General features: G+C 51.3%; 1 protein-coding gene across 1 annotated transcript; it reads left to right on the forward strand.

Annotated features, from left to right (window-relative positions):
- Positions 1–8,504: 8,504 nt before the first annotated feature.
- Positions 8,505–25,479, forward strand: SKOR1 (SKI family transcriptional corepressor 1; the record flags this gene model as incomplete). Its single annotated transcript, XM_082198414.1, has 8 exons — positions 8,505–10,484; positions 13,616–13,715; positions 14,345–14,452; positions 17,541–17,612; positions 19,035–19,109; positions 21,228–21,302; positions 22,714–22,779; positions 25,058–25,479. 8 exons carry the CDS (start codon positions 8,505–8,507, stop codon positions 25,153–25,155), a joined length of 2,574 nt encoding a protein of 857 aa, XP_082054540.1. The 3' UTR covers positions 25,156–25,479.
- Positions 25,480–25,692: the final 213 nt, after the last annotated feature.

Here is a 25,692-nt window from a genome sequence, read left to right on the forward strand (position 1 = left end):
TGCGCACACATGCCTTAATTACATTTGATTTTTAATTCCAAATCCGTGTTTACACAGTAAGCGAGACGTACCTCCTGATTATCCCCAATACTCTTTATACTGTACTAATTATGTAAATTAAACCTAATTAACTGACAAAAAACTGCAGTTAATTCAACTGTTAAAAGATATGGGATCGCAAGGAGCTTAAGAGAAGCAATGAAAGGATAAGGGGAGCGGATACCTTCCTGGGGAGGGCTCTCCCCTTCCTGTTTGCACTGGGAGAAGGCAGGTGGGGGTTAGTTATGAACTAGGCACTGGCTGTTAAAGTTAAAAAAGGTCGGTTGTCGTCGTTGGCTTTCCCCGATAAAGATCTGAGACCTCCAGAGCGACACGAGAGGTCAAAAGGAAGATTTTGAACGGCCGCCCCATGGCTCCTTAATCAATGTTCCCACTTCACTCGCTCCCACCCCACCGCTTGCTCCCCTCCCTCCCCTTAATCCCGAAACAGCACTGGAAACAATATTATTTCTGGCTGTGGTATAGTATCTGGGCGAGAAATGCAAGCATGCTTCTAAGTGCGCACCCTCCCTAACAATGAGCGGAGAATATTTTGTCGGAGCTGTTGGGCAGCAGAATGGATATCCTGCTGCGCCGAAACTTCAGTCCCTCCAAATTCCCATGTAAGGGGGAGGATTATGAGAGACCTCAAAAGGCAGCTGCTAGCCTTGCTTGTTGCTTTTATGCTCTCTTGGAAAGGTGGGGGGGGAGGGAGAAGTTAGAGAGGGGTGCTGCTCCCTGCTAATGTTCTTATAGGGTGGGGGCATGTGGTATAGAGTCCTTCGTCTCACAACTTCCCCGAACGGTGTTATTCGGACAGCGCCTTCTTTTACAATGGCGCTGTCTCAGGTGCTGAAACCACCGGTGCAGGTCGAATACCTGCAGCAACCGCAAGTGCGGGCCTCCGGCTAGGGGTCAGTTCAGCACCTGGGACAGCGCAGCGCTAGGCGACGCCCGACGATACCTTCCTTTTAAACCGATCGCGACAGGAGGAGAAGGCCGATTCGCCTCTGCGACTTTGGAACCGGTCACTTTTGATTCCAATCGCTGCTCTCTCGGAGTTAATGTCTGGGCGGCCCACAGTCCAAATAACGCCCCCCCCCTCTGCTTTTCACATTAAATCACCAGGACTAGAGTGGGCGAGACAATGCGGTCTTGCCCATTTACAAGCTAAGGCCTGAAGTTTGCATTCCTGAGATTTCACTCCTGAAAGCGCGTCAAAGCCTCTACTCGTAGTTATTTGTAATAACATGGTCTTGGCTATCTCAGGCCTTTGGTACGTGGTGGAATACATACCCAGGTAAATTAATAAATAGCATATCCCGCTTTCCCCAAACTTCCTGGGTGGTTAAGAGACTCATCCTTCTGGACAGGGCTAGACTTGTACCGACGACCTCTTAAACCAGACTCGTTTCCTCCCAGCGCAAAGCAATCAGGGTTGTTAAAATCAGCCAACTTTGGGGACTGCGGCGGGGTCCATCTCGGTTAGCTATTTGTAGGACAAGGTTTCTGGTTAGAAACGAGTCCAGAGCTCTCTGCTCCATCCTCCCAAATTCGTTCCTGGGGTTAGACTGCCTTCTTCACTTTTGGAAGAGGAGGGGCCGCCCCGGGATGACGCCGGAGCAAACGATCTGCCACTATTTTAAATTGAGACCCCCCCCCGCTCGCCAGAAACACTTCGGGGTCCCCTGATGACTCAGTCGTCTGTCGGGAAGCAACTTCCCTCGGTGTGGCAAACTTTACCTCCCTCTGCGCCCCCCCTTCCCAGTTCACCGCCCCCCTTCGGGGTTGCTTTTGCAATTGACACTCTGGGCTAACAGACGGGTCTAATATCAACCGCGCTGCAGAGGTTAAGAGCCCTGGGGCGAAGGGCGGCGGGGCGGGAGGGGGGGCGAAGAGAGAGGGGGAGGAGGGAGGGGGAGGGAAGAGAGATCGGATTAAATACGGCGCTTTGTAAGTATTTAAAATTACATTTAATCTCCGCGTTCCACGTTTGTTTATTTGCTCGGTTTTGTAACAAAACAAAACATAGAGTTTCAACATAAAACATTAAACCATCACGAACTGTGAATTATTCTAATAAAAATATATATTAAAAAAACCCCCGAAGGAAACACCTCCCTTCTTTCAAAACCAAATAAATATGCCACCAAATTAATACTGAAAACCTCACTTTTTCTCTCTCTCTCCCTCTCTCTTTAACCCATATTAAAATAATGCATAAAGCGCCTGTCTCCGCGGGGGGCGGCCTGCGCGCCCCTGCCAGCCTCTCCGGCTGGATCTTATGAAAAGGTTCCATCTTTTTAACTTCCTCGCCAGGGCGGGCGGGCCTCGGTTTGCAGCCGGGCGCCTCGGTTGGCGCAGTAATAACGGCTAATAAATATTTAACTACGCATTTGTTGTTGCTTTTGGGGGGGGGTTAGGCGAGGGGGGGAGGCTTGCAGGGGCTCAGGAGTCGGCTGGGGGTACCAAAAGCTCAAGGACGCCTCTCCCATCGCCAGGGCAAAGTCTAATTAAAGACAAATGCCGGGAGTGGGGGTGGGGGGGGGCAGAGATGTAGTGGAGGGGGGCGTCCTCAGCTCTGACCATCCAGGGCTGCAACATTTATTGGTCACAATGCAGAATTCAGTGTGTGCGCTTTAAATAATTAAAAGGCGAGGAATAATTACCGACTCGCATTGTAATTATGGCGAGCCACCCGCGCTTAGAAACGGGAGCCGCATCGAGGGTGAGTCGAGGTTAGGGTTACCAAGAGGGCCTCTGCCAGGATTTTCCAGCTCACCTTTTGTCTAGCGGAGGCAGCCAGGAGGGACGCTGGACTTGAGAAAGGGGAGCGTGTGTTTGTGTGTTTGTATGTGGCTGTGCTCCTTAAATCCGGAGCACCAATTAAAAAGCCCTTTTTCTTTGCCCACAACTCCTTCTCCGCGCTCTCCATGTCGCTGCGAAAAAGAAGTCTCAAAACTCCAAGCCAAAACTCTCTCGAATTACCGCCCCCCGCTCTTTCTCTCTCTCCCCACGCACAAATGTAATGCATTCTGGTCTTCCTCCCCCCCCAACCCCCCCAACAACACAGACTTTTCCCGCAAGTCTACCCCCGGCGCCCCCCCCTCCTCCGCCACCGCATATTCCTCGCCAGAGATTTATGCCCCCAAATCTGCTTTTCAAGGACAAACTCCGCTTCCTGATACATCAACTCTCAAGTAGGCGCGGGCATTTTCATAACAATGCGCGCTGGAAGATGGAGCCCATATGCCGGGGCGAAGGGCGAAAGCTGTTTTCCTGGCGGAGGGGAGCGCCCGCTCCCCTCAAAGTGCCTGAGGCCGCCAGCCTGGGCCGTTATTAACTTCTGTTTGATTAGTGTAATTGCTCAAATTTGGGGCCGGACAGTATGATTAATTACAGTTTAATTAACGCGTCCATTAAGAGCACTTAATGCCACGATGCTTTTAGAAACAGCCTGAGGAATGGGCGCTCCAGGAAAGAGGAGCGAGGGGAGATTGAAAGCGGCGGCGGCGGCTTAATTTTCATTTTTAACATTTATTTGGTTGGGGGGGGGGATACACCGGGTCAGGTTTCCATAAGAAGGAAGCGGGAAGAGATGAAAGACAAAAAAAGGAAGGAGGGAGCCTCTGACAGAAATACGTTTGGGAAGAAATTAAATCCAAGACTAATAATAAAATAAAAATATTTTCTAATTTCGAAATCTTTCCCTGCATGCTGGATTAAAAAAAACCCCCCAAAAACACGCCTCCTTCCTTCCATCCCTTTCGCGATCGCGAGCAGCCAATCTTGGTCTGAAATTGAGTCTATATCCCACGTTTGAACCCCTTTCTACGGTGGGTTCCAGTAGAAATTGACCACTGAGGCATCTTCAGACCGCAACCCTGGGCACCTGAAGTCCCATTTGACTCTTCCAACAATCCAAGTTTATGGTTGGGATGGGGAGTTTATAAGGGATATGCTAAACAAACGACGAGGGAAATCGTCGTTTTATCTACCGGATTTATTTGTTTTGGGGAGGATTTTTTTTTTAATGAAAGGAACTAGAAAACCCCCTTCCGCTGTTTCCCCCACTCCATTTATGTATATTAAAATCTGAAATAAATATTTAGCTGCACTTTTATGCAGCAAAATGTTCCTCGGAAATATTTTAATCAATTTAACCTATCCATCACTCATTACCCAGAGAGATAGTCTGTGTCCAAAACAGGTATGTAAATAATTGTACCTGTGTCACGCTAACATGCACTATTCAGGGATCATTTTATAGGGGTAAATTATTTGAGCCGGTCCCGGGCACTCCAAGACGCCTCAACTTTCCCCGTTAAACAGCAGGCTCTCCATTAGGTATGTCGAGACAGGCGTATTTCCACTTCCTTATTTAAATGTCCTCCCTGCAAACAGAGCCAATGAAGCTATAAATATTGATCAAGCCGTACAGTTTAGGCACCAGCCTCCTCCTCCTCCTTCCCCGCAGTTTTGGGCTCATCGCCTCGTGTTGACGGTGGCCACGATACTGTGTCATGAGACGGCGCGGGGTGGGGGGGATACGAGACATGTGTCCCATCTTCAGAAGGGAGGACGGGTTTTGCCCGACAATTCCTGCAAAGCTAAGAACTCACCGGGGTTCCAATGCCCCCCCCCCAAGCTCGCCCTGCTGTCTATCGATCGGCTTATGAATAGTTAATTGGGCATCTTTTTCGTTGTATCTCTCCCCCCTCCGCCCCGCCCACGCCAGAAGATTGCCTGTTAAATCAACGCCTTTGCCTGAGGGAGAGATACGATCTGTCCTCTCTCTCTGGTTGTAGATTTTTCGTGCCCAGACCCTCAGCAAACCTTTGCTTCCGTTTGCATCGTTCCCGGCGTCCGGGAGAGGAACTGTTATTTTGGGAGCGGAGAGGGGTTGCTCAGATTCCACCCACCCGCTTCCCATTTCTGGTTTTCAGTTGTGGTAAAGGAAATAAAAGTGGGACGCCAGAAGAGGAAAAAGAAAAGCGGGAGAGAGGGGGAGAAATTCGCCTGCGGGACTCTGGTCTTTCTGCACAGTTTGATTGGGGTTGCGGGGCAGAGACCCGAGCCGCCTAGACAGGTGGTAAAAGCTCCAGCGTTTTAGCAGCTTCTCAGCCCAGAAATACCTTCCTTTGCACTCTGTGCCCCGGACATGCTGGACCGTCCCCATCCACCCCCGAAATTCTATATTAACAGCTCCTGGTGGGGTCGTCCCGCGTTCCGCGAAACTAAGTGGTTCAGCGGCGCTGTCGAAGTCCAGGTGGCCGGAGAGGAGGTGGAATGAAGATCGCTTTCCACTCCTTAGCGAAACATCGCCCGCTGCCCCTTTAATATCACCACACCTCAGCCCCCCAGCCCCTGCCCCCACTCCTCTTTAAGGAAACCAGCCGCCCTGGGGGTTGGGGGGGTACACAGAGCAGGGAAACCGAGGAGCCCCAGTTGGCGCTGAGCAGGCAACAGTCGCGAGGAGGGGAGCTGAAACGGTTCTTCCTGGCGTGTGGCCTTGAGGGGGGGGGTGACCTCTCCAAGCCTCCCTTTCGCTCCCCAACACTCCTTGGAAGATACCTGACCGGGGAAAGGTGTGCAAAAAAAGGGGGGGTGGAAGGAACAAGTCCGCGCGCTTACCTTCTCGGCGCCCGCGGCGGCAGCTGCTTCGTACCGAATTTCCTCCTCCTCCCCCCGCAACGCCCCCTTCCCCACCGCCACCCCCCCCAATGCCGGCAATCTGTTTTTCCTTAAAGAAGCCCTGTCTGCGTTTTGATTGACTGGCGCCGCGGGATGATTGACACGCGCCAGAGTCCCGACGGCACTTCGGGTAAATATGTTGGTGCTGCTAAGTGGGAGTTGCCTTCCTATTATTTTAGCTGTCACTGGATCAATGTACAACGTCTTCAACTAAGGATCAGGATCCTCCTTTCTCCTCTCTCTCTCTCTCCTCCTTCCCTCGCTCCCTCCCTCCCTCTTTCCTTTCCTTCCTTCCTTCCTCTTTTTTTTTCTCTTCCTTCTTCCCTCTCTCTCTCTCTCTTCCCGTGAAGCTTAGCCATGTGGTCAGCCTCCTGCTCGCATCTCCAAACCGACGGAAGGAGGCGGAGGGCAGGCGCCCGCCTGGAGCAGCAACCCCAATGAAACTCCGCGCCGCGGCCGGAGGCTCCTAGCCCGTCCAGGATTTGGGGCAGAGGAAACCGCCTGTTTGCCGACGGTAAGTCCCTCTCCCCTCTCCGCGTCTGCCTTAACCGAAGCTTGGTTGTTGTGGGGGGTTTTTTTGGGGGGAGGAATAGTACCAGAGACCGCTTGGCTTGGCACTCGCAACGGTTGCTTTTGCAAAGACAGCCTGGCCTCGGCTATTCTCCACCTGCCCCTGCAAAAATAAATAAATAACAATCTCGCCTCCCCAGATTCTTCTAATTTTGCAGGTTTGTTTGGGGAGCCTCGCCTGCCTGCCTGCCTGCCTGCCTTGCGTCGGTTTGTTGGTTCCTCTGATTTCCTGCTTGTTAGATTTTTGTATTCTCTGTGCATATTCGTTTTTAACCTAATAATCAATATTTCCTTCCTGAATTCGGGTTTGGTTTTCTTTTCGCGGCCGCTGCCGGAGATCAGCCACTTTCCCCAGAAACCTCCACTTTAAAAAAGGGGCAAATACAATTTTTTTTAAAAAAAAATCAGGCCCAGCGAGAGGTCTTGCTTTGCGTATTGATGTCCTTTGAAAATGTAATTAATTTTCACGTGAAGGCGCATTTGTTTATTTCGCGTTTCCCCTTTTCTTGTTATGTTTTAAACAATCTGTCTTCTGGTGGTTGGAGTCTGTTTGCATGTTCATTTTTATTTTTTGGCGGGGGAAGACGGAGATGTGAGATATGGAGGGGGGGAGGAAGTTTGTATTCACATTTGAGCGAGGCACCAACGTCTGGACTATTCTGTGTAATTACCACGAAAGCCTCTTACTTAATCCGGGGCGATCCTGTTTGGGTAAGCTCCTTCGCTTGGCTCAGGGTCCCCTTCTGCTGCTCTGCTTCCCCCCACTTCCTTCTTTTTTATTTTCTTTTAACGTGCCGGTGGAGTCTTTAAGTGGCACGGTTAAGTAATCTTCCTTGCTCCTAATCTCCTGTAAAGACATTAGAAAACGGGGGAGGAGGGGGAGGGAGACTTTCCAACGATGCGCAACTACTTTCAAGTCTGTTCCATCAACCCTATTTAGAAATTAGAGACCCATACAGGGAGGGGGGCAATAAAAGCAACTTGGACTGGCTTTCCCTACCCCACCTCCCCCCTTTTCTGGTTGTTTGGAAGCTCCTGGATCTTTTCCTAATTTTTCATCCCCCGCTTCTGTTTGGCAGCAGGGAAACCCAGAGTTGGTCGTGGGTTTGTTTGCTCTTTTTCTTTTTTGTTAAATACATCTGGCACCATGTTGGGGCCGGATTACTGCTCAGGCTAAGAAAGGCAGCGAGTGTATTTAAACCAGCCTTGATCCTGGCCGTCTAAAGCGGGAGCGAGCCGGGCGCTTTGGCTCCGGATTCGCTGGGTAGCTCCTCCAACGTGTAAATACAATTGCCCGCTGCTCTAATTAAAGCCGCCTCCTTTTCTCCCGCCCCCGGTGGAAGCAATTGTCGTTTTCCTAATAGTGTTGTTGCTGTTGTGGTTGACTATATACCATAACATATGCACAAGGATTTACAAACAAAACAAACATATCCCCCCTCCCCAAAAAAGAACTAAGTCCTTTTAAAAAGAGAGACAGTGAGTGAATGTGAAGGGAAAACGGAGAAACGCAGAGAAAATACTTTGTTCCGGGAAGGCTGTCACAGGTTCTCCCCAGTCACGCGTGTGACATTTTTGGGATGTGTTTGTTTGTTTGTTTCACTGTAAACCACCCCTGAAACCCCAGCCAGGGCAGTGTTTAGCCTCAGGCTCCACCATGGTTGTGTGTGTGTGTGTGTGTGTGTGTGTGTGTGTGTCTCTGTCTATCTAAAAACAACAAAACAACGTTTGTTTCTTTCCCAATATTTGTGGGGTTTCGAAATGTCTCGTTTGAGGGGTAGCGGCGGTGGAGTTTGATGGGGTTCCCAGGCTCCAACAATTTCCGATAGAGGGTCAAGAAGGAACCCCCATTTCCCTCGCCTAAAAGGAAGGAGGAAGGGAGGGGCGGGTGCAGAGACAAGTGCTCCCCCCGCCACCCACCCAAAGGAGTTTTTCGCCCTGCTGGATCGACTGGGCCCGGCTGTCGGTGAACTTGGGTCTGTCCTCATTTCTTTCCGGCGACGGCTCTCGCCTCGACGGTGAGCCTCTGGGCTTCTGGGGGTCGAGTCTCCCCCGCCCAGCCCCCTCCCCAAGCCGCGGCTTCCCCCTCCTCGCCGCCACCCCACCACTTCGTAAGAAAATGTTGGCAGCCTCCTCCGGTCCTGAGTGCTTCTTCTTCTTCTCCTTCTTCCTTCGCAGGAGCTTGGCCGTCTGGGGGGGAGATGGAGTCGCTGGCCGCCGCCAGTCAGCTGGGAACTGGGAGAGACTCTGGCTCCTCCTCCTCCTCCTCGCCCCACTCCAAGCAGGAGCTGCAGCCTTACTCGGGCGCCAGCCCCCTGAAGCCCAACCAAGTCGGGGAGACCTCCTTGTATGGCGTGCCCATCGTGTCGCTCGTCATCGACGGGCAGGAGCGCCTGTGCCTGGCGCAGATCTCCAACACGCTGCTCAAGAACTACAGCTACAATGAGATCCACAACCGTCGGGTCGCGCTGGGGATCACTTGCGTGCAGTGCACCCCGGTGCAGCTGGAGATTCTCCGTCGGGCCGGCGCCATGCCCATCTCCTCGCGGCGCTGCGGCATGATCACCAAGCGGGAAGCCGAGCGCCTTTGCAAGTCCTTCCTAGGCGAGCACAAGCCGCCCAAGCTGCCGGAGAACTTCGCCTTCGACGTGGTGCACGAGTGCGCCTGGGGCTCGCGCGGCAGCTTCATCCCGGCCCGCTACAACAGCTCGCGGGCCAAGTGCATCAAGTGCAGCTACTGCAGCATGTACTTCTCGCCCAACAAGTTCATCTTCCACTCCCACCGCACCCCCGAGGCCAAGTACACGCAGCCCGACGCCGCCAACTTCAACTCGTGGCGCCGCCACCTCAAGCTCAGCGACAAGACGGCCACCGACGACCTCAGCCACGCCTGGGAGGACGTCAAGGCCATGTTCAACGGCGGCACTCGCAAGCGGACCTTCTCCTTACACGGGGCGGGCGGCGGCGGCGGCGGCGGAAGCGCCTCCCATGCGGCCAAGAGCGCCCTTCATCCGCCGCCGCCCTCCTCCACAGACCTGCCCCCGGTGCACAAAAGCCTGCGCTGCAGCGGCGCCGAGGAGCAGCCCGGGGAGCGCGGCGGGATGGGCTTGCCCGCGGGGGCGCACGGGCCGGCCGCCGCCGTGCGAAGCTACCCGGTCATCCCGGTGCCCAGCAAGGGCTTCGGTATGCTGCAGAAGCTGCCGCCGCCTCTCTTCCCGCCCCCCTACGGCTTCCCCGCCGCCGCTTTCGGGCTGTGCCCCAAAAAGCAGGACGATTCCCTGGGAGGCGCCGGAGGAGGCGACCAGGTCAAAGCCGGTGCTTTGCCGCAGGGCATGTTTTGGGGGCCGCCGCACCCCCACCCGCCCCAACCTCAGCAGCAGCCGGGGGGCTCGGCTAAGGACAGCGGAGTCTACCCGTCCTTCCCCATGTTCTGGCCGGCCTCCGGGAGCCTCCCGGTGCCGCCCTACCCGGCCCAGAGCCAGGCCAAGGCGGCCGCCACGGCGGTTGTTGTAGCCGCGGCCGCCGCCGCCGCCGCCGCCGCAGTAGAGCCTCTAGGCCTGCGGAGCCACGGCCACGTGGAACTGGAAGGGTCGGAGCCGTCGGGCAGCGAGCGCAGCAGCGCCACCCCACAGGAAGGCTCGGGCTCTGGGGCCGCCGACGGCGAGCGCTGCTCCAGCGCCCTCTCCAGAGCTGCGGCCGTCGGGGAGGAGGAGCGCTCCGGGGACGAAGCCTTGCTGCCCCCGCTGCCCCTGCCCAGGAAAGGCAGCTACCTGTCGGCCTTCCGCCCCGTCGTGAAAGACGCGGAGAGCATAGCCAAGCTCTATGGGACCCGCGAGGCCTACGGAGGCCCCACCAGCTGCCCGGGCTACCTCTCACCGGACTTCCTCAGCGAGGGTAGCTCCAGCTACCGCTCCCTCTCTCCGGGCAACGACACGGTGGACGAGCCCGAGGTGGACGTCGAATCCAACCGCTTTCCCGAGGACGAGGACGAGGAAGAGGTGCCCGTCGAGGAAGCGGAGGAAGCCTCTCCGCCCCAGCAGCTTCTCTTGACCGAGACCGAGGAGCCTCTTGCAGCCGTTGGCAGCGTCGGCGCCCTGGCGGCTGCGGGGAAGCCTGGGGAGAAGGCCCTGGAGCCCGAAGGGAGCCCCCAGGCCAGGAGCAACAGCAGGGGCGGCTATGAGGTGCGAGGAGGGGTGATATCGGGAAGCGGGCTGGGAACCAAGGGCGGCGATGCCAGTTCCTGCCCCTCCCGTCCTCGCCCCGAATTCCACCACGACGGAGAGAGCGTGAGTCGCTCAGAACTAGGTCTGGGCGGCTCTCGAGCGCCGGAGTGGGAGGTTGCGCGCGCGGCAGGGGGTGTTATTGAGAGACTTTCGCCCAGCCGTGGCCGCCAGATGCAGGTGGGTGGATGGTTTAGGACAGGACCTCGGGCTTGTGGGACCTTCTACTTCGTTATTCTTGCTGATTTTCCATAACCTTTGCGCAAAATAGTGGCTAAGAAGTATCATCCCTGGTCTAGAAGACCAAGAGTAAGAGGAAAGAGTGACCCTGAGCTCCGAGGTTTTGCTCGCGAGTGCAGCTCTGGATTTCCCAATAGACACACCAAGCACGTGCTTGGGGCACCAGCAGAACAGGGACACGCGCTCACAAACCGATATTTTATTTTTAAGAATTTGACATTTGATTTAAAAAAAAAAATGCAGCGAATTGGTTGTCTGCGGTCGGGGAAAATCATAACTTTGTTAGACTTTCTTTCATCCCACTACGCGCACTTCGCCCGCTTTTAGTATTGTTTTTATTCTGAATTACATACTAGACTGGAGGGGTGCATCATAATCTTCTAAATGCTAAGGGCCTCTTAATCTGACACTGCAGGAGCGCAAGGTTTTACTGAACTCGGATCAAAGTCGCCTCGGGGAGACTGGGATGCGGGGAGACTCTTCCAAGGGAGAGAGGAAGGAGGTCAGAAACCAATGGTTGGATCCAGCACCAGTCCTCGTCAGAGCAGACCCATGAAAATTAATGAACACGACTAACATAGGTCCATTCGTTTCAATGGGTCTACTCTGAGTAAAACTTAATTGCGTGCGACCGAATGGCTTTCAGTTGCGGATTGAAAAGAAGTCTGAGAGGTTTCAAAGTTTTTTATTATTATTATCTGCTCGAGTAGGTTGTGGAATTATTATTTAAAAAAAAAAAAAGACAGGTCAGGCAAGCAAAGGATGCTGGTCCAAGTGCCCCCACTTTAGTTGCAAATTACTTCCCACATTTTCAGGAGAAGGGCCGGGCCGTAGCTCAGGGGTAGTCTAGAAGACCTGTTTTGCATGCAGAAGGTCTCACGTCAAATCCCGGGACCTGCAGGTAAAGCTAGGAGAGATCCCCGTTTCTCAACCCTGGAGAGCCGCTGCCAGTCAGTGCAAGTAATACTGAGCTAGATGAGCCAATGACCTGACTTGGTATGAAACAGCTTTCCATGTCCCTGGGCTAACTCAGCACAAGTTAGTGAGACCCTCCTAACTCTGCACTCTTAATAACGCATTGATGGGATATCCGTGGGCGTAGAGGCTTGAGCCAGGCCAGCCCTGAACCACGTGATACGATTCTCCATGACTGTACCTGCCTGGGCTGGGAGAAGGCGGTGGGTTGACCCTGATCGCAGCCGAAGTGTCAAAACCTTTCCAGTTCCGTTAATTTAGGGCTCGGATTTGAAAGTGTGCATCCCACCCCTTGCCAAAAGACCTCAAATGCTGCGAAAGCACCGCACAGCCCTTGCGCTGTCTTCAGCACCGTGGACAGATCCCAGCTCGCAGCGCGGCGAAGGTTGGGAGTTGAGTTAAAGCTGCTTCCGGACGTCGGAAGACCGGCTGGTGGGCCCCATCTCTCCCGGAATTGAGGGGCAGATGCCATAGCAGGCATCTAATTAATAAGAAGCCCAGAGGGCTTGCCTCGCCCGCCCCAATTTCTCTATGGCAGAGGCGGTGGCTTTGAACCAGGTTGCTCCGGCAACAGCCAAAGGGGCGCACCAAGGCAGCGTTTGGAAAGACGCTTCGAATAAAGGGATTTGGGAAGGAAGCGCTCTCCCCACAGAGAGTTATTAAATCATTGTTTATTTATTTACCGAGTTTCTGGCGCACCTTTTCCTCCAAGGGGCTCCAGGTGTGGTACATGGCTCTCTCCCCGCCCCCCATTTAATGCCAACAACCACCCTGTGAGGTAGACTAGGCTGAGTGAAGGCAGGGACTGGCCCGCTGTTGTATGAACTGACCCACTTGCAAAGACCCTAAAAGTCGGAGCGCAGTCCTCAGCCAAGAGACGCAGAGTGGATCGGCTATGCGCGTGGAGCGAGGCAACGCAAGTTTCTAGTCCTCATTCCACGCAAAACAGTTGACAAGAGGGAGAGTTATCGACGCTAGGAATAAGCGAGGGGACACTAATCGAGATAATACAATACGGGTAGGGGTCGACTCCCCCCCCCCTCAGCCCGCTTTCTGTTGGGTGGGAGGAGAGCGGTGTCTCGCTTAGCTGAAAAGGAGAGTTTTCCTTTCAATACTGTATTAGGAAGTAGGTCTTTCTCTCCCTCTCCCTCCCCATTTTAACTACCTCCGATGAGACTGGATCACCAGCATGAATCCTCCCTAAATCCACCCCCCACCCCCACAGCTTCCTGGGTCCCCACACTCTTTAGACACGAAGTGTTTCAGGCACGACCCCTGGGAACTATAAGGACACGGATTACCTAGGAAGAGTCGTCACTCCCTCCACCCCCGGATCTATTGGCTGAAGCTGATAGAATTAAAGTACTGCTAGATTTGAGGAGCTGAGAAAGGGAAGGTGGGGGTGATGCCGGGGGGTGTGCAGGTCAGAGGGGAGAGAAGCTTGCCGGCTTTGAAAAACTCTTGAGTTCCAAGGCTGACTTTGAAGGGGGCTAATTTTCCTCTACAGTCCCCAATAAAAATACCTCTAAGAAAATCGCAGCTGAAGTGGCTTTTTCTGTGCTGGACAAGAGACCTTTTACACACACAGCCGCCGAAACCCCCCCACTCCTTTCCCTCTCCCCCAATGGACAATTAGTTTTCTGAGTTGAGCTGGAGCGGGGTCTTGTTTTCGGAAAAGCTGGGCGGGGGACAACGAAGAGTTTCCAATTTGGCAGCGTTTGGAACGCTATTTTTTTTTGGGGGGGGTCTCACTTATTTCCTTTCAGAGAGATTTTCCCACGGCGGCATAACGATAATTAACAAATAGAATAAAAAATAAACAGTGGAGCATGGGAAAAATAATAATAAATGTAACTGTTGCGCTGTTTCTTTCGCAGGTGTATCCGCAAGACAGAGAGGATCGGTCGCAAGCTCTCAAAGCCAGCACCCCTCTGGGGCCCCAGACAACCCCTTACCTCTGCACTCCGGAGAGGAATGGTAATTATGAACCACGTGCCTAGAGATACTTTGAAGCATCAGGGGCAGGATTTTTGTTTTATTCCAAAAGTCTTAATAATTGCCTGAATTGATGTCAAAACGTTTCCACTTCTTTAAAAAAGTAATATTTGGCCAGACGTTTCAAATAAACCAGGGGTCATTTTTTTTAAACAAAACTTTCACCTGCCAATATTGTTTATCTAATATTGCTATTGGCTTTATTTATTTATTTGTGGGGTGGGGGGAGGGAGAAAATAGACTATGCCCTGCAGGCGTTTAATCAAGCATGCTCTTTCCGGGGGTCGTATTGCAATGTTTTCAACTCTCCAAAGGAGAGACTCTGCAAAGCCCACTTCTTTGAAGCGCAGCCGACGCCGCGCGCCCACCCCCACCCCATAGAAGGAGGGCAGCTGGGAACGCTGCTTGAGGAAGGAGTCGGTGGAGGGGGGTGGTTAGAAAACTGGTGGGATAAAAGCTTCCCAAGGAGCAAGCTCCTTTCCTCGGCAAGGCGATTAGGCTGTCCCCTAAGAAGGCTTTAACGAGGACTTTGTCCTTAATTATGTAATTAAGGATATATCAGGCTCATACTTTCGTTGCCTGTGCTGCAAAATCGGTTTATTCGCTCTAAGAACCAGATAAAGAAGACAATCATTCGACAGCTGAGGATTTGGAGAGCAAGAAATCCTATCAGAACCAAAGGAGCGTCTCTCAGCCCAGCCCAGCCCACACCGACCGAGGTAAAATGATGTGCTGACTTTGGAAAAAGGAGGGTGGGCGGTCCTGAAACCAGCCCTTTCCCAACCTGGTGGCCTCCAGGTTTTGTGGGCTGCATCACCTCCCAACTTCCTACTGCCCTGCTGGCTGGGGCTGATGTGAGTTGCAATCCAAAACAACTGGAGGACACCAGGTTAGCAAAGGTATTCTTAAAGGCCCCTCTTGCCTCGGAGACCTACCCTGCAGAAGTAGCGGAGCATAGGAGGTGGATCAGAGGATTCCAGGCTGTGCCCCCTGCTCTTGGAGGTGCTTAGCCATCCGGCCAGGCCAGTTGTCCCCGTTGGCTAATGGCCAGGTTCACCTTCAACCAAAGGAGGCCTCCTGGTGGCCGAAATTCGCTGGGATGTGCCCTCATTGCCATCCCTTGACCGAGATAAGAAGAAATTCCTTCACAACTGGAAGAGAAGGGTTGGTTGATGCTGATAGCGAAAGACTCGGTGCCTAGATTTGCCGCGACTTCTGGAGTTACAGCCCCTAAAACAGCCTTTCTGGGCTTGGTCCTCTCCAGATGTTTTGGACCTCAAGTCCCACCATCCTCAAGCAGTCATGGTGGGACTCTTTGACCGAAACATCTGGCTGCCCTAAGACGACCACAAACTTAGGATAAAAGGGAGCGTCAAGACAACCGGCTCTGCTATGAGTCCTGTTCTGGCCAGAGGTTTCACCGAGCCTCTGTACACGGATATGGGCTTTGTAAGTGAAAACTTTGCCGTAGTTCCGACTCATATTCTGTTAACGGACTGGGAGAGAAATAGCTGTGAGCGGAAGCATTTTACTATGTTCTCAGTGGCAGTGAAAGGAGTGTGAACTTAGGAGCTGTATTCAACAAAGTCCTACGCACAGCAGAGAACCTGAGATGAATGGACCAAAATTAGCCATGCTCATTAATTTCAGTGGGTCAACTCTTGAGTCGAACTGGCATTGGAAACAACCCTTCGTGTCAATAGTGGCTAATATTGACTTCCCAAGTAAATCATGGGGTTCCGCCGTCTTCTTAACAACTTTAGCTGCTTTGAACTACAATTCCCGCCACCCAGCAGAGCTATATAATGCTGGAACTGATGGGAGTTGTAGTTGAAATCAGTTGACGGCGGGGGGGGGGTCGCCAGGTTGGCCAAGGCTGCTTTAGGGCTACTTCAATGGGTATATAACTCCACCCGTCCCAGGGCTTCGGTCTAAAGTTCAGTGTGTAACGTAGCACGAATGAAACTTCTCGGAAGTAAACGTGCGTGTGGCGGAGGGGGGAAAGACGTGAGCCAGGATTTATTGGGAGTGGGGCCTTTTTTTAAAAGGGGCAGAACAACAGTTAGTTAAATATTTTTATTGATTTACTTGATTTGGGGGCGGGCAACGTCCCCCTGCCCCCCGCTTAGCTACGCCCATGTGAGCACAGTTCATCTTTTTTCAGAACTGATATATTGGACCGTAGTTAAATAATATAAGGCAGCCCTCCCAGTTTAAAAGAGGAGAAGACACGCCAGGTGTATTGGAGATCTCAACGAGAGGTTTGCTCCCCCCCCTCCAATACATGGTAAATAAATATTTAAAGTTGAAGTTAGGAAGAGAGAGAGAGAACGAAGGAATGGTGACGGTATAGCGAGACGTTACAAATCAAGGCCTCCTTAAACGGGGGAAGGGGGGCTGGGACTCCTCGCTGTCTCCCTTCCCGACACCTTCCACGCTTCTCTGTAATTTCGGTGATAAATTTTCCGCGCAAAGGAGCAGCGGGATTTGGCTGGGAAGAAATCGCTTGGTTTCCATTCAAGGGCGGCGGCTGCTCTGGCCCCCACCCCCAGCCAAACCGCCCTCTTGAAATTTTCAGTCGGTAGTTAATTCAGGAGGGCGACACCTGGATCCCCTCGCGGGGCTGTTTCGATGCTTTCTCCTGCCAGAGTCTTTCTCAGCCCCTTTGCAACAATAGCCCGATTTACTCGAGTGCCAGTCCCGGAACTGTCTGTGGGCTTCCTTGGAAATCGCCCCCCACCTTAAATGAAAGGTGCCAATGAGTAAGCCATTGGACTCGGCGGGGCTTACTCTCCGGCTGAGTACACCTTAGGGTCCCACCCCAAGGACCCGGAAACCGCTTAAGCTGCGTCTGGTTAACGTGGGAACGCAGGTCCTTTGCATTGTCTAACCTTAATGCGCTGTTAGTAGCACCCAGCGTTTGGCGCAGTATGCAAATCTTCTGGGTGGCGTTTAGATCTGTGAACGGCCATTCACACGTGCCTATGGTCGGGTGGTGTGTAGGGCTGATGCTGAGCGCAAACTGAGTCTGCAAGGAAGGAGGCGGGTGGGATTTCTAAGCCATATGTCACTTTTGCCTTTTCAAAGCCATCTTGGTCGTGTAGTCACGACCGGTGTGTGAGAGATGTCGCCATTATGCCCATTTTTTCAGACGAGGACTAAAGTGTCCAGTAAACGTGCTCCCAGTTCTGCCGGGTTTGTGACAGACTTCTAAAATCAGCTGTTACACGCTTTAAGGCTCTATACTATAACATACAGAGTAGGTAAAAAGGAGGTACGACAAGCCTAGCAGGACCCAGGGGAGATGTTAGCGACCGGGTACAAGCACGGTGTGCCTGAAAGCGATGGCAATGCTGGGAAGGCTGAGTTCACACGTGCGTGAGCATCACTTGACAGCTCCGCTCTTGAATTCCTGAACTGGCTCTGCCTGGTGTCTGAGGCCGTGACAGGTTACGCGAAGCTCTTGCTGTTAGGCCAATTCCGGCCCGTCCACACGTGCATGTCATCGCGTGATATTGGAGGGACGATCGGAATCTTTTCTTTCAACATGTGCACAAATGTCGAGAAGGACTCAGAGTCTCAGAGTAACATTGATTATCAAATGTATGATAGTCTCCACCAACTGCATCTCTGCTTTTGTTTCCTCCAAGTTGTCCATTGCTACTGCCCGCCAAGGACAGATGATGGGGGGGGGGGGTTTCCCCTACACTTGGCTCCTCTCGTGCCCTTGCCAGGGTGTGTGTGCGTTTTGGGGTGCGGGGGCGGAATCAGCTCTCACCCTTTGCCTTTCCTCTTTCCTGGGCACAGGAGACGAGGTGGTCAACATTGACGTCACTGGGACTCAACTGGGGGAGAAAGATATTGGGAACCTCGCGAGAGGTAAGAGCGCCTTTTTTGGTGGTTTTGCTGGATAAGGGAAGGGGGCGGGGAGAGGAGAGGAGCGGGGCCTGCGCAAAGAAGGTCGAGGAGAGTGGGAAGCATCTAAGGATCACAAAGGGCTAATCCACAGCGATTCTCCCTCCCGGACCTCCCCCCCTGTTATCCTCTAGCTCAGTTTCCCCCCACCCTGGTGCTCTCTCGATGTTGTTGGACTACAGCTCCCATCAGCCCCAGCCTGCTGGAGTCCAACCGAAGTGCTTCTTCGCGCAGCGTGCAATTAAACTGTGGAACTCACTGCCACTGGAGGAAGTGATGGTCACCAACCTAGATGACTTTAAAGAGGACTGGATAAATTCATGGAGGAGAGGGCTAATCGGTGACTGCCAGCCACAATGACTATATTCTTCCTCCACAGTTGGAGGCAGCAATGCTTCTGAATCTGGTTGGCAATTGTGAGATCAGGATGCTGGACTAGATGGGCCTGATCCAGCAGACTCCTCTTACATTAACCAACTGACCGGGCACCAGACCCGGGAGAGACTGTAGCTCTTTTTTTCTTATTAAATACATGCCTTGTTATTTAGGCAAACTCTCTCTCTTTTCCCGTCGTCTGCCTACATCCAGTCTCTCTTGTCTACACTCCGTAGCCCAAACGTCTCCCTCGCTCTTCAGTCACCAGATGAAGCAAACGCGCTCCCTCCCGTATTGCGCTACCCCCCCCTTTTTCATTCACGTTTCTAGGTCAGGAGACCCTGTTGGCTCGCCTGCCTGTCTTAATGTAGATTTGAGAGGGACGTATTAGCAGCGATTCCTCGAGATCTGTGGCCCATCGAACCTAATTTCTAGATCTATCTATCCATCTCTGGGGCGGCGGCGGGGGGAGCCCGTTCATAATGCGCATTGACAGCCTCGCTATGGGTTTCTGCTGTGGTATGGAATGGAGAGATTTAAAAGGTCTTTTGTCAGTATCCAAGCAGGAGAGTGAGATCGGTGGTTCCTCACCGGGTCGGGGCGCATCTAGAAGGAGGATCTTTACCTCCCCAGCCCAGATTTGCAACTTGAGTTCAAGGAAACCCGCTGACCTAGGAATCAAGGGGCTTACTTCTGAGTAAACAGGCGTTGGATTGCGCTGGTAGTGAAGATGCATTGGTGTATTTGTTTTGATTTTATTTTCTTTTAAAATAGCAACAACCCGAAATTAATAAAATAGCTTTTTGACGAATTTAAATGCCCTAGCTGTCAATCTCCCCCCCCTCTTTTTCTCTCTCTAATAAAATCTCTTATATTAGGGTTGGACTGGATGACCCTTGAGGTTCCTTCCAGCTCTACAATTATATGATTCCCCATGGGGAAACGAGAGGACTGGGGTCCATCTACCCCAACTCTCCCTCTGGGCTCAACCCAATATTATTTTCTTCACAGATGAGTTGCAAAAACTCCTCATGGAGCAAATGGAGCTGAGGAAAAAACTGGAACGGGAATTCCAAAGTCTGAAAGGTATATCCACCGCCTTCCTTAAGTCTCTGTAAAGGGCCGCTGTTTCTACAACAATTGCAAATGAAACATTTTATAAGGGCGAAATTGCATGCAGCGGATTGCAATTAATGGATTGTTGACCATACGATTAAAATGTACACAAAAGGCCAAGGGAGACACGTTGGTCCATAAGGGAAAGCAAAGAAACCTCTAAAATCCACAATAGGGCGATACCTTTATTAGGAACAACGAACATTTTAGGAAAGAGTGCGGAAGCTTTGGAGCTCTCCAGAATTCTTCATCAGGCAATCTTGCATTGTACCTGATGAAGAGTTCTGGAGAACACTGAAGCTTGCCACTGTTTTGTAACCTTTCGGTCGGTCCTAATAAAATTTAGTTGTGGGTTTTGAAGACTAAATTCGGGGTTCGCTTGCGAAGTTTACATTGGGGCGTACTTGCCCAAACGGGTCTTTGCCTGCCCTTTGCAGTTGAGCGCAACCCTTTCCAAGTCTGGTCCAAATAACACCGAGCTGACCGGCAAGCTCTCAGCATCTTTAGGGGAAATCGGAGTTTAGTTGGAAAGCAGAAATTAAAACCCTTCAGCCAATTGAAGGCGCCAGGAATTGATATCTGATATTCCGCGCTCTTGCCGTGGCTGAAGCAGCCGATCGATTATTAATTTGCTAATTTATAGGTTAACTCTTTCGCGCCTTTGCAGAGTTTTTGCTTGGCTTGAATGGTTTTGAGCCGAACTACTGTATCTGTAAGGTGGATTCTTTGGAGGTACCTGGACTTCCCACCCCGAAAGGCAGGTGGAATTGGAAGAGAGCGAGAGAGAGGAATCTCCTCTTCCATTCATTCCCAGCACACAATCCTCTTTACCTGGGAGTAATTCCCATGAAACGCCCTCAGTGCTAGGAAGTGGGTTCCATGGAAATTAATTTGTCTCACTCCCGAGTAACCGAGATATCGATGTTATTGAAGGGTGTGGGTGTAGATCTGTAGATCTGTAAATCTTGTCCTGCCCTCTAAAATAGCAGGACCGCTCCTATCCTCATAAATTACGAACGTAAACAATTTCAAACTCGTTATAATTATGAGGTTTAAAATTATTGTAAACCGCTACGATGAAGGGAGAGTAATAATAATAATAGTAATAATAATAATAATAATAATAATAGGAAAAGGACTGAAAATCGCTTTTCATGCAGGGGGAGCGCGCATTCCTCCATTCATACATCGCCCCTCAATTATTCTGTTTAAGAGATCTTAAAGATGGAGGAAGTATCACTCAGTCCATGCATTTCTAAGGGTGTTTGATTCGGGTTGCGGACTCCTATAGCGAGGTCGCTGCAAGGCGGGTGCGACTATTAGATACTCCACCCAGACTTTTCTCCAACTTTTCAAGCCTAGCTGGGCGGGGACGGAGAAGGGTCTTGGGCAGAGGAGGGGGTCTGGATTTGGGCCCGGTCTTCAAGGTCGCCCAGACCTCCTTAGCTTTTGTCTTCCCAAGCGCTTTCAAAACTGTTCGCTTGTTTACAAGAGCGGCTGCTCCTCCGCCCCGCTTCACACATTGTCTTTTAAGTGAGGTCAGACGCCAAGATTCCTTTAAAGGACAGCGGGGGAGCGCAGAGCGAGAAAGAACCCGGAATTAGAAGAAAAAGCGCCGCTGAAATGCTTTCTCTGTATTCTTGATTGATTGTGCGAGTAAACCCCATGAGTTAATCCGGATTAATACGGGAGTGTTAAATAAATAAAATAAACGTTGCAATGGGGAGGGGGGATTAAACGAAAAGAAACCTTTGAAATTGTTTTTCTGATTGCGGGAGAAGCGGGGCGGGACGGGGAAAGGAAACTACCAATTAATCCAGATTAATATAAACCGGAGGTACCACTGTATATGGAAGGGGGGGGGGTGCCTTTGCACTTTTAAACGGGAAAAAAGAAGCCAGTTTAAATGAAAACCTATAAACGAAAAAGCATGTCTGAAATTGTTTCTGTGTCTTTTGGATTGTGGCGGGGGTCTGCAGTTAATCCGGATTGATACATTCAGAAGCGCGGGAACAACATTTGTATATGTTCGCTTCGCCGGATTTCCTTTTTTCGCGGGAGTAACAGATCACTTTTTAAACCCCACAGATAACTTTCAAGACCAGATGAAGAGGGAACTGGCCTACCGTGAAGAAATGGTGCAGCAGCTGCAAATTGTGCGGGGTAAGGGGATGATTTTCCCTCCTCCTCCTCCCTCTCGTACCCCATAATTACCCAAGCCAGAGCTCGCCAGTAAAGCCAAACTAAGAGAAGCCACCCTTCCCTTTCTGTTTGCTAAAGGATGACGACGACGATAAATAATAGTGGAATTGTGGCTCAGTGGCAGAGTCTCCCTGCCTGGGATCCTGGAGAGCCAGTGTGGTGTAGTGGTTAAGAGCGGTGGACTCGTAATCTGAGGAAACGGGTTCGCTTCCCCGCTCCTCCACATGCAGCTGCTGGGTGACCTTGGGCTAGTCACACTTCTCCGAAGTCTCTCAGCCCCACTCACCTCACAGAGTGTTTCTTGTGGGGGAGGAAGGGAAAGGAGATTGTTAGCCGCTTGGAGACTCCTTAGGGTAGTGATAAAGCGGGATATCAAATCCAAACTCCTCCTCCTCCTCCTCCTCTTCTTCTTCTTCTTCTTCTTCTTCTTCTTCTTCTTCTGCCAGCTCATGTAGACAATACTGAGCTAGAGGGACCAATGGGTCTAAGACAGTAGGATGCTCCTAATAATATGTGACCACCTAAGTGTTTCTGCTTGTTTCCAAGACTTGCTTCAGATCGCTCCCCCTCCACAGGATTGCAGTGGGTCAGAGACGTGCGCATTCCAACCTTTTCTTTAAGCTCCTAAAACTCACAGGGAGCAGCCTTATGCAGAGTCAGCCCATGGGTCCATCATGATGTAGCTCAGGGATGTTTTTAATATAAATATAGGTTTGTTGATTTCGAATGTATAGCAACAATGACAAAAAAGGCGGGGAGGGAATACAACTAGTTCAGTTTTGCTGACACTGCTTGGTAGTGGCTCTCCAGGTTGATTAGATAGAGGACTTCCTGGTCCTACCTGGAGATGCCATGGGGATTGAATCTGGGATGTTTTGCGTGCAAGGAGGATGCTCGACTGCTGAGCTAGACCCTTTTCCAGAGCAACATGGCATTGCTTTTGCTGCAGTAAGTTAGAATGTCCAAGCCTCCTTGCAAATTGTTTGCTGCTACAGTAAGCCTTAGCAAAGCCTCTCTCCAGCCACCTTAAAAACTTCAACAGTTGTTGCCTTTCACTTTCTTTTGGGGTCACAGAGTGAAAGGCAGGATTCTTGTCCCCTTTCTGGCTGAGCTGTCAAAAGCATATTGTAAGGCAGTGTTTTCCAAACTTGGGTCTGTTTTTGGACTACAGTTCCCATCATCCCTAACCATTGGTCCTGCTAGCTAGGGATGATGGGAGTTGTAGTCCAAAAACTACAGTGTAAAGGAAAGCAGATTATTGGGGCCTTGAGAGATGAAAGGCAGTGTGGCCAGACAGGCTGTGTGTGGATCAAATACCCTTTCATCCCCTCTCCCAAATCTCCACCCACCCACTCTCCTCTTTTCTTTCCAGATACCCTGTGCAATGAGCTGGACCAAGAAAGGAAAGCTCGCTACGCCATTCAGCAGAAGCTAAAAGGTTGGTTGGAAATGCGGGGAAACTTCCCCCTCAAACTGCTGGTTTGGTGGGGCAGTATCATCTGTATTTTATGCATTGTCAGAGTTTCGTGTCCCTGCAAAAATGTCTCACAGGAAGGGACTCCCCTCATCTGTATCAATGTAGTTACTCAATAGCAACAGCAGTATCTTGAGTATACTGATATGTATATTATCATATTGTCAGCGTCATCAGATCCATTTAAATTATCTCCCATCTTTGCTCCAAGAAGCTGGACAAACAACAGCAACAACAACATTATTTGTACCCCATCCATCTGACTGGGTTTCCCCAGCCACCCTGGGCAGCTTCCAGCATATGCAGAATATAGTTCTCCTCCCCATTTTATCCTCACAACAAGCTTGTAAGGTAAGGTAGGCTGAGAGATGGTGACTGGCCCAAGGTTACTCAGTGGCCTACATGGCTGTGTGTGAGGATCTGAACCCTGGTCTCCTAGTCCAGGACTCTAACCACTGCACCACACTGGCACAGATTATGCTCAGGGGCTTGTTTGTAGCAGAATAGGTGCAATAGGCATCAATCTTGTGTATGGGACCTTTTCATTAGTCAAAGTGCCTCACAGATTGATGGTCTCTGTCTCCCTTTGAACAGCCCAGACTAATGTTGTATTGGGACCTGGGAGACAGGGCTTCAAATCCCCACTTGGACATGAAGCTCACTGCGTGACCTTGGGCCAGACACTGCCTAACCTACCTCACAGGATTGTTGTGAGGTTTAATTTGGGGGGGGGGACCATGTACACCACCTTGAGTTCATTGGAGGAAAGGTGGGATATAAATGCAGCCAATCAATCAATCAATCAATCAATCAGGGCGGGTCAGCTTGTTTCTAAGGCTCATTTCATTTGGGCAATAAGCAGCTCCATTCTATGCACAATTACTTGCAAGCAAGTGCCACAGATTTCAGTGACATTTGAAGGCCACAATCTCTTATCCACTTACCTGGAAGTAAAGCCCCACTGAACTCACCAGGGTGTGCTTTTGTCTAGGCAAGCAGACTTTGGCAACCTGGTGCCCTCTGGGTGTTTTGAGCAACAACTCTCATCAGCCCCAGCCCACTGAGTTGCGGTCAAAAACTCCTGGAGGGCACCAAGTTGGCCCTAAACCAACATATAAGATTACCCCTGTTAAGAAAGTATAAGGCATTTATGCCTCCTTCCAAGTTTCTGTGGTTTCTTCTCCTTCAGTCATGGAGGTGAAGATACAAAGAGGGAGGGTAGCTTGATACATTTTCAAGCCAGGTTATTAATAATAATAACAACAATAAAACTATAAATAATATTTTAATAAAGCCCAGAGGTAAGATTTAAAAGGGATGTATGGTTGTTGATGATGATGAAGATAATAATAATAACTTATTTATATGCTGCCCATCTGACTGGGTCCCCCCAGTCACTCTGGGCGACTTTCAACAAATTAAAACACAATACAACATCAAATGTAAAAAAGCTTCCCTTAACAGGGCTGCCTTCAAATGTCTTCTAAAAGTCAAACGATTGTTTATCTGTTTGACATCTGGTGGGAGGGCATTCCACAGGGCAGGAGCCACTACCAAGGAGGCCCTCTGCCTGGTTCCCTGTAACCTCACTTCTCTCAGTGATGGAACTGCCAGAACAGAACCTCAGAGCTAGATCTTAGTGTCTGGGCTGAATGACAAGGGTGGAGCCGCTCCACCTCCAGATTGCATGGACCTCAAGAAGATTAAGCCTCCCTGGCTGTGATCTTGAAGGGTTTGGGGCCCTAAGGGTGTGTGCAATGGGGTTCCTGGATGCTCAGTTCCTTTGGGAATTTTGGGAAGATAGAAGGTCCCTCACCCCATATTGCATTACCTCTGGCGCTGAGCGTGCCTAGTCAATGTGTCAAGATTCCACCCCCCCCAACAACAACACTCAGCTGTCAAAGAGTATTAATCTGTGCTTCGCCACATATTCATAGAATCAAACCCACTGAAATGCAGTCTATTGTTTTAATTTTGTGAAATTTTAAACGTTGTTGTTAGTTTTTCTTATTGATAATTACATTGTTTTATCCTTTTTGTAAACCGCTTTCAGATTTGCTTTTTCAATCAAGCGGCGTATAAATTTTTCGAAATAAAGCAGCAAACAAAACATGGATTTTAACATCCCGTTTTCACCGATGAGAAATTAGTGTTGGAGCGCGGGGGATTGGCGTGTGTGACGACTTATATTGCGTTTGACACACTCTCTCTCTCTCTCTCCCTCCTGCACCCCGCTCCACAGAGGCCCACGACGCGCTGCACCACTTCTCCTGCAAAATGCTGACTCCCCGCCACTGCACCGGGAACTGTTCCTTCAAGCCTCCTTTGCTGCCCCAGTGAGCGACCCTCCCCACATCCAGCGCCCTCCCTCCCCGCAAAAGTCTGGGGCCGAAGCCGTCGCTGCTAGAGAAGCGTGGAAGCGGGATGGGTGGGGAGGGAAGGGGCGTGCGTGCCACACAAACTCACACTCAAGAAATCCTGGACGGGGAGGACGCCCGCGAGACACTAAGCCATGCCTGAATCGAAAGAAGCAGAGCTGTGTAAATAAGACAGGCGAGGGAATCCGGAGTGACCTGCGCTCCATTCCCCGCCCCCGTCGTGTAAATAGAGGCTGCGTCGGATTGTTCCGCCGATGGCATCGGGACCACAGGCAGACTGAAAAGACCTCGGAGAGGGTGGAGGGTAAGGAAGGCGGGAGAGGGGGCGGAGGAGAGCTCCTTTGACTTGGGGGGGGGGGAGTGTAAGACGGGGAGTCACACCAGCGCCCCGCTCCGCCCAGCCCAGTTCCTTGGCCGGCCGCCTCCTCCCTCTCTCTCTCTCTCTCTCCATCCTCTTCCACTTTTTGGGTCCACGCCTCTCCACCCTGGCGCAGACTTG

Source organism: Podarcis vaucheri (assembly GCF_965113315.1).
Source record: "Podarcis vaucheri genome assembly, chromosome: 14".
Lineage (NCBI taxonomy): Eukaryota > Metazoa > Chordata > Lepidosauria > Squamata > Lacertidae > Podarcis > Podarcis vaucheri.